This window comes from Candoia aspera, chromosome 8 (genome assembly GCF_035149785.1).
Source record: "Candoia aspera isolate rCanAsp1 chromosome 8, rCanAsp1.hap2, whole genome shotgun sequence".
In the NCBI taxonomy this organism is placed as follows: domain Eukaryota; kingdom Metazoa; phylum Chordata; class Lepidosauria; order Squamata; family Boidae; genus Candoia; species Candoia aspera.
In genome coordinates this window covers 78,518,217-78,532,393 of record NC_086160.1, presented here as the reverse complement: position 1 = coordinate 78,532,393, position 14,177 = coordinate 78,518,217, and the positions used below count along the sequence as shown (strand labels likewise).

The 14,177-nt window shown below is 57.0% G+C and overlaps 1 protein-coding gene across 2 annotated transcripts; it reads left to right on the top strand.

The window, feature by feature from the left end:
• The first annotated feature begins 4,680 nt into the window (after positions 1-4,680).
• DQX1 (DEAQ-box RNA dependent ATPase 1) lies at positions 4,681-12,618 on the top strand. 2 transcript variants are annotated; one of them, XM_063309773.1, is made up of 11 exons: positions 4,684-5,040; positions 6,154-6,347; positions 7,676-8,051; positions 8,392-8,628; positions 9,264-9,363; positions 9,467-9,625; positions 9,730-9,921; positions 10,082-10,207; positions 10,299-10,489; positions 11,145-11,335; positions 11,508-12,618. In XM_063309773.1, the coding sequence occupies exons 1-11, from the start codon at positions 4,792-4,794 to the stop codon at positions 11,695-11,697; spliced, it is 2,205 nt and encodes a 734-aa protein (XP_063165843.1). In that variant the 5' UTR covers positions 4,684-4,791; the 3' UTR covers positions 11,698-12,618. The 2 variants fall into 2 exon arrangements, with proteins under 2 accessions (XP_063165844.1, XP_063165843.1); XM_063309774.1 differs by lacking the exon at positions 11,145-11,335 and having other exon boundaries at positions 4,681-5,040; positions 11,508-11,597.
• The last annotated feature ends 1,559 nt before the right edge of the window (positions 12,619-14,177 follow it).

The window sequence follows — 14,177 nt, the reverse complement described above, 5'->3', positions numbered from 1 at the left end:
GAGTTAGGCTTGAGCCATGAAACCTCTTCGCATGCTTCTGCTGCTGACACATACTCCACCTCTGTGGATGAATGTGCCACTGTAGCTTGCTTACAGCTTCCCCAGCTTACTGCTCCACCCCCATAGAAAAATACATGCCCACTAGTGGATTTATGAGTTGCTGTGTCTTGGGATTGGTGAAGCCTGGAGGTTGAAGCATGTACAGTTCTTCCTCTATCTCTCCATGTAGAAATGCAGTCTTTACATCTAGGTGTTCAACACTCACATTCCTGGAAGCTGCAAGACTCAGGAGCATTCTGATTGTGGTATGTTTTACAACGGGAGCAAAACATTCATCGTAATCAAGTCCATATTTTTGTGAATTGCAACTAGTCTAGCTTTGTATCTTTGTACTTCTCCATTTTCATCTTGTTTGGCTTTGAAAACCCATTTGCATCCGGTGGCTTTCTTGCCTGTTGGTAGTTTTGTCAAAGTCCATGTTTTGTTCTTGTGCAGAGCCTCTAGCTTTTCTTGTGCTTGCTTCAACTGGTGGCATTTGCTGCACTTCATTCCACGATGCAGGTTCTTTGGGTAACGATGACCTTGTGAGGTAGGTGAGTCTCTTGGCTGGAACTCCTTTGTTGGGTCGTGATGCGTGTCTTGGAGCAGGTTCAGGAGTGGCGCTTGGTGGTTCAACCCCTTCTGCATCTGTGGCCTCATCATCTGACTCTAGTGGAGTTTCTTCCTGGGCTTTTATTTCCCCCTGGGTCGGCGTGGTGGTTGTGTCTTCGAACGTTGGGCTAAACATCTCAAGCTGCTAACTGCCACTGTTGGTTTCTGCAGTCATCATCAGCACGACTATGGTAGCCTCTCTCGCGCCCATCTAAGTACACCACTCTGCATGTGCTTACTTTTCCTGTCTTTGGGTTCAGGATTCTGTATCCCTTGCTTCCTGGAGCATACCCAATCATGATGCCTTCTTCAGCTCTGGGGTCTAGTTTGGATCTCTTCTCCTTTGGTATGTGTGCATAAGCCTTGGATCCAAACACTCTCAGATGCTTTACACTTGGTTTGCATTCATGCCATAGCTCAAAAGGTGTTACCTTGTTGGCTTTGGTTGGCAGTCTATTCTGTAAGTATGTAGCTGTTAAAACAGCATCTGCCCAGTATTTGTCAGGCAGATCTGCTTCTAAAAGCAAATCTTACCATGTCCATCAGTGAGCAATTTTTCCTTTCTGCAACTCCATTTTGTTCAGGTGTGTATGGAGTGGTTAGTCTGTGTTCTACACCTAGCTGTGTTAGATATATTTGCATGGTTTGTGAAATAAACTCACCTCCATGGTCGCTTTGGAGGGCTTGAGGGGTTCTGTTGAACTTGTTGGTCACCATGGCTACATATGCTTTCAGCATGTCCTCTGTTTGGGATTTCTCCTTCATTAGGTAGGTCCCATAGTATCTGGAAAAATTGTCTATAAAGCATAAGACACATTTATTTCCACCCACTGATGCTTGAAGAGGTCCACACAAATCAGTGTGGATAAGTTCGAGTGGCTTGGTTGCCTGCCTTCCCCTTTGTTTGGGTATGGCTGGTCTTGTTGCCTTTCCTTTGATGCATATCACACATTTTGATTGGCATTTATCATGGTTGCTTATTTCAAAGTCTCTTACCATGCCTTCAGTTTTTATTCTTTAAATTGGGTTAAAATCACGGTGCGCAAAACGTCTGTACCAGGTGGTAGTGCTGTTGTCCTCCTTTTGCTGCTGACAGGCGAGGCTGACATCTGGTGGCAGTTGTTTGCAGTGCACCTGGTAGACGCCATCCTTTTGAAAGCCTGTAACATAAATCTTTTCTCCACTGGTGACTTTACATTCTCCATTAGCATTAAAAATTACATCAAAGCCTTTGTTATTCAATGTTGAAACACTTAGTAAATTAACTTCTAAGTCTGGCACATAGAAAACATCTTCTGCTATGAGATCTTTGTATTAACTTCCATTGATGCATCGCAATGGCACACTTCCTTTTCCTTGAATCAAAGTTGAATTGCCATCTGCTAACGTTATGCTTCCTTCTGTGGTTTCATTTAGCTCACAAAAGTCACTTTTATTCCCACATAGATGCCTGCTGGCCCCTGAATCGATTACCCATCATCTACGACATTTATTGGTATCAGCTTTATAAATAGTGTGTAAAGCCTTTTCACCTTTAAAAGATTTTTCCTTGAATTTATCCTTGAAAAAATCCTTGTTTCTGCAGAACCTTGCAATATATCCTTGCTTTTTACATGAATCACACACAATAGCTCTCTTTTCTTTCCTTTTGTTTTTCTGATGTGTCACTGATTGCTCTGGCTCACCTTCGTTGCTAGGTAACTTATGTCTCTGCCAGCATCTCTATTGATATGCAAATTTTATCTTCAAGTTTCTGATCTGATCATTCAAAAAAATTGAGATTTTTCCCTTCTATATTCAGATCAGCAACAAATGGAAAAAAATTATTTGGTAAAGTACTCAGCACAAAAGACATCTTAAGTTTTTCATTCATGAGATTCTGGACTGTGCTCAGCTGATCAAAGATTGCCTGTAGCCTGATCAGGTGGTCATTTACATTTACATTGTCTTCCAAATTGCATGCATGCAGTTCTCATAACAAAGAGATCACATTCTGAGCATCAGCTTCTGAGTACAGGGTGCATAAATTCTCAATCATTTCCTCAGCAGTAGCAATATTTTTAATCTCTGCTAATCTGTGATCTGGAAGGGATCTGGCAATAAGAATTTTAGCTCTCTTGTCCTTTTTCTTCCATTGGTTTTTGGCTTCCTCCTCATCCACTGGTTTAGGTTCAGGTAAATCCAGAGGATCTAAACAATCTTCAAAATCTAGCTGCATCCTTAATCTGAATAGCCATGCTGTAGTAATTATCCTCAGTCAGTCTTAGTATGGGGGGAACTCCCTCCTCTCTCTCCATTGTTCAGAGAGAAGAAGAAAACTTTCTGAACTTTGCTTTTTAAATGTCCAAGCTGCTTTCCTTTTGGCTGTGAGGCCAAAGCCTTTTCAAAAATCAGTTATTGGTTAGTATACTGGACTCTGCTAGGTTGCACTGGTCTGTACTAGGCCCATAACCCTTGATGGAGTTTTAAAGGTTAATAAAAGAACTCCAAGCAGCTAACAGCAATCTTGCAGAGTAGAAGCATGAACCAAAAGGAACTTGCACATTAAGGTTAATTATGTTCAGAAATAAATTCAGTCTTCACATTGTAGTTAGATGAAGAAAAATAGACATAGCTTACTTTTATTCAGTAGATCTTGATACAAGTAGATTCATAGTAGAAAGCATTTAATCATCACTGGTTCTTGGTAGCAGAGGGTAGTTGGGGGAGGGCTGCATTCCTGCAACAGCTCCTACTTGCATGTCTCCCCACGAGGTAATGGAGATTGTTAATCCCCAAGCCCAAGGAGGAGGAAGAGGAAATCAGGTGACCCACGTGATATCCCACAAGCAGAATAGAGATGCGATTTGCTAGAGCGACCCCCTTATGCTTATGAGACAATGCTGAGTTGATCCCTGATCATTCCAACAGGGGTCACCTGAAATTTGTCCCTTTAGTTCAGGCCTGGCCCACGTGGGCCCCTGGGAGCCAGTCAGCCAGCATCTCCCTCCTTGGCCAGGGAACTTCTGGTTCGGTGCCAAGAGGGCCAGGGCATTCCATGGCTGCAGAGGAGGGATGGGCTTGCTCTGCTCTTCCCCCACTCCTGTGAGACCAACCTGCCAACTGAGGCAGCCTGGAGAGCCTTCTGGGTTCGGAAGGCCCGAACTCCCTCCAGGGTGGGCAGTGCAGGGCCTGCTGCTTCTTGCTGGGCTCGGCCTTGTTGGTAGCCCCAGAGGTGCTTGCATCCTGGGGCACCTTTAGGAGGGGGAAGAGATTCAGGAGGAGCCCTTCTGCCTTGCTCAGCCTTCATGAAGCGAAAGCCCTAAGCCAAACTGAAGTGGGCACTTGCCCAGGAAATGGTTGCCTGTCAGAACCCGGAGCTGCCCCCTCGTCCACTACCCCGCTGGAAACCGGCTCACCTGCTTGCTTTTCCTCCCCTCCCTCCCTAGCTGCCAAAAGTAAGTCAAGAGCACCCAAGGTTCCGCTCCCTTTCACGCAGCTCCTCGTGGTTAGAGAGCTAATTGGAGACGCCGCGTTAAAGCACCTCCCTCCTCCTCGGCGCCTGCCTGGGATGCTGCCGCGTAGAAAGCGACGGGGCCGCAAAGTTGAGCCTGTTTCTTTGGGCTTGCCCTTTAGCAAACCACCGCCTCGTTCTTCGCAGGGCAGGTGCGTGCCCCGGCGATGAACCACGCCGACCGGACAGCCCCAGGTACTCTGACCGGCGCGGCGCTCGGAGCGGACCCAACTCCTGCAGAAGCCTCCGGAGTTGCCCGGCACGGCGGACTCCCGCGCGTCCGGGAGAAGAATCCCGGGGGGGCGGGGCTTCGGTGACCTGCCCCCCGCCAGGTGTGCCTGACGCGCAGAAGGGGCGTGGCGCGGCCCCTAGGCCCCGCCCGCCTCCGCAGCTTTCCCGAGACGCGACGCGACGCGACGCCGCGCGAGAGCCCCCCCCCGCCCCGCGCCCGCGGCAGGTAGTGGCGGCCCGGCCTGGGCGAGCGCGTCGGGGACCTGCGACCGGGCGAGGCGAGCCGGCGGAGGCGGAGGCAGAGGCAGTCGCCCGGGCGGCGGAGGGAGACTGGGCCGGCCCGGGCCTCCAGCAGCCGCCCTCGCCCCGCCGGCCACCGCGCAGGATTCCCGGAGCCAGGCCTCGCCCGAGCTACGATGGCGGCGGCGGAACCGAGCGCCCTGCCGCTACTGCGGGACGAGGCGGTGGAAGCGGCGAGCGGCGGCGGCGACCTGGAGGTCAACCCTTTCGACGGACTGCCCTTCTCCTCCCGCTACTACGAGCTGCTGAGCCGGCGGCGCCGCCTCCCCATCTGGGCCGCCCGGTTCGCCTTCCTGGAGCAGCTGGAGGGCGGCGCCGGACCCGTCTTGGTCTCGGGCGAGCCGGGCACCGGCAAGAGCACGCAGGTCAGCGAGACCGCCGGGGGGCTGCTGCGAGCGGCGGGTTCCTTGCGGCCGGGCCGGGCCGGCGCGGCGACCCCCGGCACGGCAGGGCGCGGCTCTTCTGGCCTCTGCGAGCGAGCCGCGCGGCAGGACTTTGCCCGAGCGGGGCCTTTCCCTTCCCTGGTGGGCGAGGCGAGACAAGGCAGGAGGGAGGCCGGAATGCAAGCCGGGTTTGCTGCTCCTCCGAGCCGCCCCGCCGGTCAAGCCCCGGCCCAAGCGAGGGGTGTCCATGCCCTGCGGTTTGCAGGTTTGCAGGTGGCGAGGCTTGGGACTCTCCTCGGCCCATCGCTGCGGACTTCCCCTGCTTGTGGGTCTGGAGCTGCGCGCGGGGGACCGCGAAGCCCTGACACTTCGAAGCGTTGGGACCGGCTCGGTGGCCATTGGGTCCCCGCGCTGGACGCGAGGAGGTGTAGGGTCGCCGCACGGAAGGAGATGTTTGCAGGTGCACGGAGGCTTGGGCAGAGGCGGGCGGGCAGTTTTGAAACCGGCCTATGCGGCTCTTCAGCTGCCTGTCTAAGGGCTGGAGTTGGCTGAGGGTTAGGCTTTTTGGGGGGGGGGGGACGTTGATCTCGTTTGTTTCCTGCACTTAACGGCAAGGAATTGGCAGCAACGTTTGCGGTGCTGAGCTAGCTTTTCCTTTCCTAGCTTTCTTCAATCTCGGGGGGGGGGGGGGGTGCAGCTGAGAACAGGGGCTTCTCAGCTGGTGGTGGGTCACTGCTTGGTGATATTTCCTCTGCTGTGGATGTGGAGACTGGCAAGTAAAGCAGGTCTGAGTCTGCAGAGATGGAAGGTTTTCCTGTTGTCAGCAGGTAGACTATCCTGGGCTGAGGCCTGGCCCAGTGTGAGGCGGGAGGCTGTTGGAATTCTGGCATGCCCTGCCATGCCAACCTCAAGATCTCTCCCCAGCTCCATCTTCCTGGCTCACCCATTTGCCAGACTGGAGTGGGCAACCTTCCTCTCTCTCCGGCCCTGAGCTGACTGATTCTGCCTGTTGCTGGGGGCGTGGGCGGGGAAGCGCCCCTCTGCGGGGGTAGGAACAGCACCTGCCTTGCTATTACGCTTGCCCTCTCTTCCCAGGTGCCTCAGTGGTGTGCAGAACAAGCCCTCTCGGTGCAGTTTGCCCATGGCCGCGTGGTCTGCACCCAACCTCATAGCTTGGCAGCCCTCAGCCTGGCACTGCGTGTGGCAGATGAGATGGACCTCAACGTGGGCCATGAGGTTGGCTATTGTGTGCCCTACGAGGACTGCTGTGTCCCAGAGACCCTGCTCAGGTAAGAGACCCATTTGCCTCAAGGGCATTTGCATTCAGAGGAGCCATTTCCCTCTTTGTTCTCCTGGGGTCTCTGTGTTGGGGCCTGGGTTATCTTGACCAATGTTTCTTGTGCTGAAAAAGCTCTCCATTTGGGGTAAAAGGAGAAGTCTGGGGTAGCGGGCCAGGCTGACAAAGCTGCCGTCCTCATCTGCTCCATCAGACCAGCAGGCCGCCCATTTGATGTCCTGCAGTGCTTCCAAGCAGGATGAGGAGCTCCCCAGAGCGCAGATCAAGGGTGTGCTGTGGAAAGCCTACTGGCGATCATGTTCTGGGGGGTCTAAGACAGGACCCTGCAGGGTCTCCCTCATCCTCATTTGGAGGTTTCTGCTTCTCTGCCCTGGTGCCCTTGGTGTCTGTCGGCTGGAGTATTTGCCTTCCTGATTGGTGGGCAGAGAAGCAACTGTGGGATCAAGTCTTGAAGATCATATCAGCCTAAACTGGATATTTGTAAAGAGGTGGCTGGCTACCATATTCTCAGATGAACCAGCCTTGGATTAAAGGAAAATTATCACCATTGTTGTTGTTATTCCCGTCAGAGAAATTAAAAATATAGAGACGAGACTACTGATCCGTGACTGGGAACCAGGGGCAGTTAAGAAACCAGGAGACTCTGAGTGCCAGGCCCGCCTTAGGCACTAACCCAGCTGGGTGGCTTTGAGGCGTTCCCCACCTCTCGGCCCTGGGAAGGAGGTAGCCAAGCCACTGCACTCCTGAAAAGGCTACCAAGAAAGCTGCAGGGACTTGTCCAGGCAGTTGCCAACTGGCAAAAAGCCCCAAACTAACAAGACAGGCTAACCACAGAGTCCTGACAGATAACTGTAAGCAGAGGCACAAAAGCTCCCAGCCCTTGCGTTCCATCCTTCCAGCACAGAAGGCTTTGATGAGGCGCCCAGGCGGTTCGGAAGGGGCCACGGAGACCCAAGCGCAGAGGCGGCCATGGAGTCTGGCCGAGCTGCCCCTCTTACCAGCTTCCGGCACCTTCTCTTTCCCATGCCCTGGGGAGTGGCTGGTCTGGCCCCTGGCTGATGAGAGGCAGGCCTGTGCCCTCTTCCATCAGCATCTGGCACTGGGGGAAGGGCATGTGCTGAAGTGGGGGACCCCCCACCCCTACGGTGCTCTGCAATCCTTCGGGGCAGATCGTGCAGGGCAGGGGCCTTCGGAGGCTTCGGAACTTTAGCAGAAGGATCTGGAAAGGACGTGGTGGAGCCTCCCTGCGCCCAGGTCAGCTGGCAAGCCCTGCCCTCGGCCTCTTGCTGCACGTGCCAAACAGGAACTCGTGTGTTGCAGGTTTTGCTTGGACGAAGTCCTCTTGCAAGAGATGACCTCGGACCCACTGCTGCAGCAGTATGGGGTGGTGGTGCTAGACGAGGCTCAGGAGCGTACTGTGGCCACAGAGCTGCTGCTGGGGCTGCTGAAGGATGTCCGGCACCAGCGCCCGGAGCTGCGCCTGGTGGTGGTGACCGAGCCCCTCCTGGAGGAGCGGCTGCGCCATTTCTGCCAGGATGCCCCTGTGGTGCGGGTCCCGGGGCTCAGCCCGGACCCATGCTTGACCTACAGGGAACCCCTCCCGGGGGGGCACATCCCTGCCGCCTGCCAAGCTGTGCTGGAGCTTCATCAGCGAAAGGAGGTTGGCGACGTGATGATCTTCATGGCCAGTGAGCAGGTGGGACTTTGGTAACACTGACACAGGGCAGATGCTGCCCTCCAGAGCTGCACTGCGGGTGGCTCAGGGCATGCAGCCAACCTCACAAGGGTCCCGGGTGGAACGTGGGCTCCTGAGGTTGGTTTCTTGCCGCTTTGCAAGGGAGGCCAACAAGGCCAGCCTTAAAGACAGCAAACAATGGGCTGGGCAATGCATGCAGCGAAAAGAGCTGTGGCCAGTTGAAGGAGCAACTGTCCAGTCTTTGAGCATCCTACCTGGGGCTCTTCTGGGGGGCCGCTGGTTCTGTTCATGGAGGAAAGGAGCGTTTTTCTAGTCCCGTGTCCTGTCTGTCTTCCTCCAGGAGATCTGTGTGTGTTGTGAAGCCCTTCGGACAGAGGCTGCGACCTTGGAGGCCAGCCTGGGACCTCTGCTGGTGCTGCCCCTGCATCCGGCTGTGGGGAGAGACATGCAGAAGTTGTATGAGGACAGCCTGGACTACCAGGCACGCCGAGTCATCATCACCCACTGGCTGGCAGACGCAGCCTTTTCTGTGGGGAGCGTCAGGCATGTCATCGATGCAGGGATGGAGCTGCGCAACGTGAGTGGTGGAAGGTTTGGTCTGTAGCAGGAAGGGACCTTCTCTGGGACACCCCTCCTGCCCTCAGGCTCAAGGGGGAAGATGCCACGGGCCTCCCAGTGTCGCTGAGCACCAGCCAAGGCTGGCAGGGACCAGTTGAGACGTCTCTGGAAGACCTGCAGCCCCAGCGTGGAAGGTGGAGACAGCAGGCAGCCCGTGGGGTCCTCTGCCCCCTCCCCAGGCAGGCGTACACACACAAACATGCATGCACCCCATCCTGGCACGTTAATTCACTCCCATTCTGTCTGCAGGGGAAATTTCAGGGGCTTTAATCCAGCCCACAGGCATGTTCCAGGCAGCCTGCGGGCACAGCACCTCTGGGATGGGAGCTTGCCTTCCTCCTTGGGTGGGGAAGAAGTGAAGGCAAGCACGGCCATGGGTCCCCCTCCCAGGTCCCTCCGTTTCCTCCAGCGGCCCTTTCCCAGCAGCCAAAGTGCAGCCAGCGTCACCCGTGGGGAGGGACAGCCTGCCGGGCACCCAGCCTCCCAGCCACTTGGACCCCTGCCGTGCACGAGAAAGGAAAGTCCCCCGGGTCTTCCCCCTCTCTCTTGCCCAGCTCCTCTTTCAGCGGCCTCTGGCTGCTCTCGCCTGGACAGGTGTACAACCCACGGATCCGGGCTGTGTCACAGGAGCTGCGCCCCATAAGCAAGCGGCAGGCCGAGGCCCGGCGGCTCAGGGCTGCCGGGACACCTCCAGGTGAGCCGTGGGGTTGGGTGTTGGCTGCTCCTGCAGAGGCCTTAGAGAGCGGGTGCCTCCTCCTGGCCCTCTTCAAGTGACCGTACCCTGCCCTGCCCCACAGGGACCTGCTTGCGCCTCTATTCAGAGGCCTGCTATGAGCAGAGGCTGCCAGCCGCCTCCCCCACCCACCTCACGGAGGCTGACCTTCGCCGGCCCATCTTGCTGCTCAAGAGGCTGGACATTGCGGACGTGGGCCAGTGTGACTTTCTGGACAGGCCAGGTGCGGGCATCAGTTTGGCTTTTGGCGGGGGTGGGGCACGCACGAAGAGCTATCGCTGCCAGGCTCCAACAGCCATTTCATGGACATCTCTCCTCCCCTGCCAGCACCTGAGTCCCTGATGCAGGCCCTGGAGGACCTGGACTACTTGGCTGCCCTGGATGATGACGGGAACCTTTCTGAGGTGGGCATCATTATGTCAGAGTTCCCTCTGGATCCCCAGCTGGCCAAGGCCCTCCTGGCCTCCTGCGAATTTGACTGCGTGGAGGAGATGCTGACGCTGGCTGCCATGCTGACGGGTATGGGGCTCGGTGCATCAAGGGCCAGTTGGGCTGCCCGATGCAAGGCCCTCGGCCCTTCTTCCTGAGGGAGGACGGGCACACCTTGCACAGCTGTGGGAGGGGCCCTTCCCGGCCTCCCTTCCCGGCCTCCTGAACCCTGCCGCCTTCTTCCCTGCAGCCTGGCCATGTTTCCAGACCCCCATTGCGCGCTGGGAGGATGCCGTGGTGGCCCGGCAGCAAGCCCTGCTGCACCCCGCAGGAGACCACTTCACCCTCATCAACGTCTTCAATGCATTCCACCAGCGTGAGTGCCAGGTGAGGGGTGGGCAGCTCCGAGGGTGGGCAGGGGTCAATGGCCAACTCTCTCCACCCCCCCTTCCCTCTTCTTTCTCTAGAGAGTGACCCCGAAAGCTGGTGCCGGAAACACGCGGTGAGCGAAGTGGCCCTGCAGCTGGCCAGAGCCGTGCGGGCAGAGCTCCTGGACGTGATGCGGCGGATTGAGCTTCCGGTCTCCCCGCCAGCCTTTGGCACCGACAGCAACGTCCTGCAGCTGAAACGAGCCCTCCTTGCGGGCTTCTTTCTCAAGGTAGAGCTGTTGGCGCGCCCCGGCCATGGCTAAGAAAGATTGGAGCATCTCGTTGCCGCCTCTCGGGCATGTGGCTGGGAGGTGTGGGTGCCTGAAGTGGGAGCAGGGTCCCCATGGGGAGGGCCAAGCCCAGCTACTTGCCAGGCAGAAAAGAAGGCTTCGAGACCCAAGCCGTGGCCAGGGCCATGATGCTGTCAGTCAAAGGAAGCCCTGCGGCCGAAGTCCTCTCTTTTGGGGAGGGCGGGAGAGCAGCTCTGCCATCCAGAGGGAGAAGGGAGCTCAACCCGGGCGAAAAGGAAGCATTTTGAAGCATCCTGATTGGCTCACTAGGAAGGGAGGAATTGCTCTTCTGGCTTCCAGAGGTCCCTCGCCAAGGCCTCGATCTCACCCAGCTGGGGGCTCAACTGTTACGGAAGCAGTGGAGATGCCCCCCTTTCCAGCCTTCCTGCCAGCCTGGGCCCAGGCTTGGCGCATCTGTGCTCCAGAGCCAGTTGGCGAGAGATGGTGGAATGCCCCTCCCTCTTGCCTGGGGCCTCTGCAGCCCATCCTTCCCTTCCCTCTCCTCAAGCTGCGGTTGGGCTCTTGGGTGCACCAGGGAGGTGCCCCCTATGAGTAGACGCGCGTGGGAGAGAGCCACCCTCTTTCCCCTGTTCAGGTCGCCCGGGACATTGATGGCTCGGGCAACTACCTGCTGTTGACCCACAAGCACTTGGCCCAGCTGCCCCCCAGCTGCTGCTACCGCCTGCGCCACCCACCCCCACGGCCCCCCTCCTGGGTGCTCTACCATGAGTTCACCATCTCCCAGGACAACTGCCTGAGGGTCGTCTCTGAGGTCCAGCCAGACTTGTAAGCTTCCACTGGGGGTGGGGCAGGGGGGAGGGGGGCAAAGTCATGCATTTCTGTGCTCTCCCCCTCCCAAAGGCGTAGAGCCTGGTCTGTCATTGGGCAGCCACGGGGCGATGTGGATCCTGTGCTGGGCGCCAGCACTTAGCTTGGTCCTGATTTTCTTTCTCTCTAGTGTGGCTGAACTGGCCCCCCAGTACTTCCTGAGTAATTTGCCCCCCAGCGAGAGCCGGGACTTGCTGTTGGAGCTGCGGGGGAAACTGGCAGGGGATGCAGAGTTACCTGCCCCCCTCTCGGGTCAAGGGGAGAAACCCCAGACCCACAAGGCTGCCGAGGATGGGGAAGATTCCTGTGCGCTGCAGTGACTCGGAAGGAAGGCAGGAAGGAAGGGTCTGTGGAGTCCCGTTGCCACTCAAGGACAGCAAAGGCCTTGGACCTGCCGGGAGTTGCCCTGGTTTCCCCCAGCACACAACCGAGGCTGTCCGAATGTCTGCGAAGCTCCTCATGCTCTCTGGGAAGAGTGGGCAGAGCAGGGAGGCTGCCACTTTGAGTGGCCTGGCCGCAAACTGGCCGCTTTTGGGATTGCACCTTAGCTGGGACCGTTGGGTGGTGGAGGGCAGGAGGAGGGCATCTGGCCACCTGGAGCCCTGTCCTTTTGACTGGTGACCCTGCTCCCATTTGGGCAGAGATAGCCAGCTATGGGTCTACTGTCTGGCAATGCGAGGGGGTTCTCCTCTGGGGTCTGAATGGCCTTTCTGCCCCCCTGCCCCAATCCCCTCCTCAGGGAGAGGTGCAAGGCAGCTGGGGCCCCTTAGGTTCTTCTAGGCATCTTCAGTTGGCAGCCTTGGCAAGCAACAGGGCACTCCAGCAGTGGTGGTCTTTCCCCTCTCTGCTGGGGGTTTGGGACAGGCCTGGAGACCCCTATAGCATTCTTCTGCTTGGTACAGGAAGAAGCTGCCAGCTACTCCCCCATTCTCCAAAGAGCCCCTTTCCCTTTTTCTCAGAGCATGTGTGGGGGGGGGGGCTTTATTGTCCCCCTTACTTGCCTTCAGCTTCAACTGGAGGCTCCTGCTGAGCTGTCCTGACCATTTTTGTTAATTGCTGAGGATAGGGAAGAAGCCTGGGGAGCAGCCTTGCCTTTTTTGTATGTGCCTAAAAAGCATTTTGTGCACCTTGGGAACAGTGGGTATGCGTACGCTTGTGGGGCGAACCCCAGCAGGCTCCGCAGGGCCTGGCTGCTCTGGACAGTCCTGCCTGTGGGAATTAAATTCTTTTAAACATCCAAATGTATGTCTGATGTGGATTGGGAATGGGAAGGGGGTTGGTGGCATTGGAGCTGAAGCACTGGAAAGAAAGACAAATGGTGGGGAGGGGCATGGGGTCGCTTGCCTGCCTGGGAAAGGCTGTTGGGTGGGAAGAGGGCTGCTGGCCCAGGCCCCCTGGGGCCCTAAGTGGCCGTGCACTGCATGGGATTAAAGTCCACATCTCCAGCTTGAAGGGCAGGAGAGTTTCCCGCACAGTTTACATGGGGGGCTGAGTGCGAATGGAATGCCCAGGCCATGTAAGGCTTTGCCACACAGTATGGCTGAGGCTGCCTTGCGCTTGGCCTCTTCTGCCACTGCGTCTGTCCTCAGGGAGTTGGGGGAAGGGGGAGCAGGAAGCAGTGGCACCCTTGCTTGGTTCCATCCCCAGGTGGCATCCTGGCCGGGCAGGCCTGGGACAGGCAGCATTTCTGATGAAGGCAGGCTTGTCTGGAGGTCAAATTGGAGCTCGCTGGAGGCCAAGCAACTCGGCCCACCCCAGTCCTCTCGGCTAGAGGCTGGGGCTTCCTTTGCCGGGCAGGCTGGAGGCCAGACGTGGGCAGTCTGTGCCCTCTGCCCTTCCGGGCCTTCATTGCCTAGGCTGCCCTGTAGGGCAAGTACCACCAAAAAATGCCCCCCTGGCCCACCTGCATCTCTCGTGGGCCAGCAAACACGGGCTGGCCTGTTATGGCCACAGGGCCTTGGGCAGGAGAAGAGGGCAGGCCGCCAAGGTGGGTCTCAGTCCTATGGAGAAGCTGAAGTGCACCCACATTCTTGCAGGTCCCAACTGCTGCTTGCGGTTGGTAGAGGCTGCCCTCAGCCAGTGCCAAGCAGGGGGCCCCTCGGGTGTGGGGGTGGCCGGGATCTCCACCTTCTCTCTGCTGGGGCTGCTAGGCTCGCCCGTTGGCAGCTTCCTAGGCCAAACACCACCTTGGCTAGGTGCAGCTGGAGAAGCTCTCAGCTAAGGAAGCCCCCAGGACAGCCCCACTGAGCCACTTATCTCTAGAGTGCTTATCTCTAGGCATCATTTCCGTGAGTGGCATGACTTCCTCGAGGGGGCGGGCTGGAAACCACAGATAGTCGGAGTGATGCTCCTAAGCATTTCAAGGAAGGCAGGGGGTCAAGACATGCAACGGTGCTTTTTTTGAAAGACCCAGTAACAGGTAGGGGAACCCCTTTGCTGTTCCCCAAACCAGCTGTTCCTCTGTGCCTGGTGACTGGCAGACGGGAGAGGATGTGCTTCTTGCGTGCCAAGATCCTGGGCCCCGCACATGGCTCTGTCCTCCAGTGTGCATGGGAACAAGCAATGCAGCCTTGAAGAAACTACAAGGAACGAGGAGTGCTAGGCAGGGGAGGATCTGGAACCACCTGCGTTGCTCTGAATCTCCTCTGAACATTCGGCTTCTGGAATGGCCCGCCTGAGTCCCGCCCACCTGCTTGCAAGGGTCCCCAAAGCGCATTTTGCCTCTGCCAGAACCTGGTGCCAGTAAGGGTGCAGAGTTGCCATTCAGATGCGTAACCCAAGAAGGCAGGCTGCAGCGAAG

Coding starts and splice junctions, on each gene's coding strand:
- DQX1 (XM_063309773.1), top strand. CDS start 4,792: ATGGCGGCGGCGGAACCGAGCGCCCTGCCGCTACTGCGGGACGAGGCG. Junction 9,364..9,466: donor GGCTGCCGGGACACCTCCAG/GTGAGCCGTGGG, acceptor CCTGCCCCACAG/GGACCTGCTTGCGCCTCTAT. Junction 10,490..11,144: donor TTGCGGGCTTCTTTCTCAAG/GTAGAGCTGTTG, acceptor TCCCCTGTTCAG/GTCGCCCGGGACATTGATGG.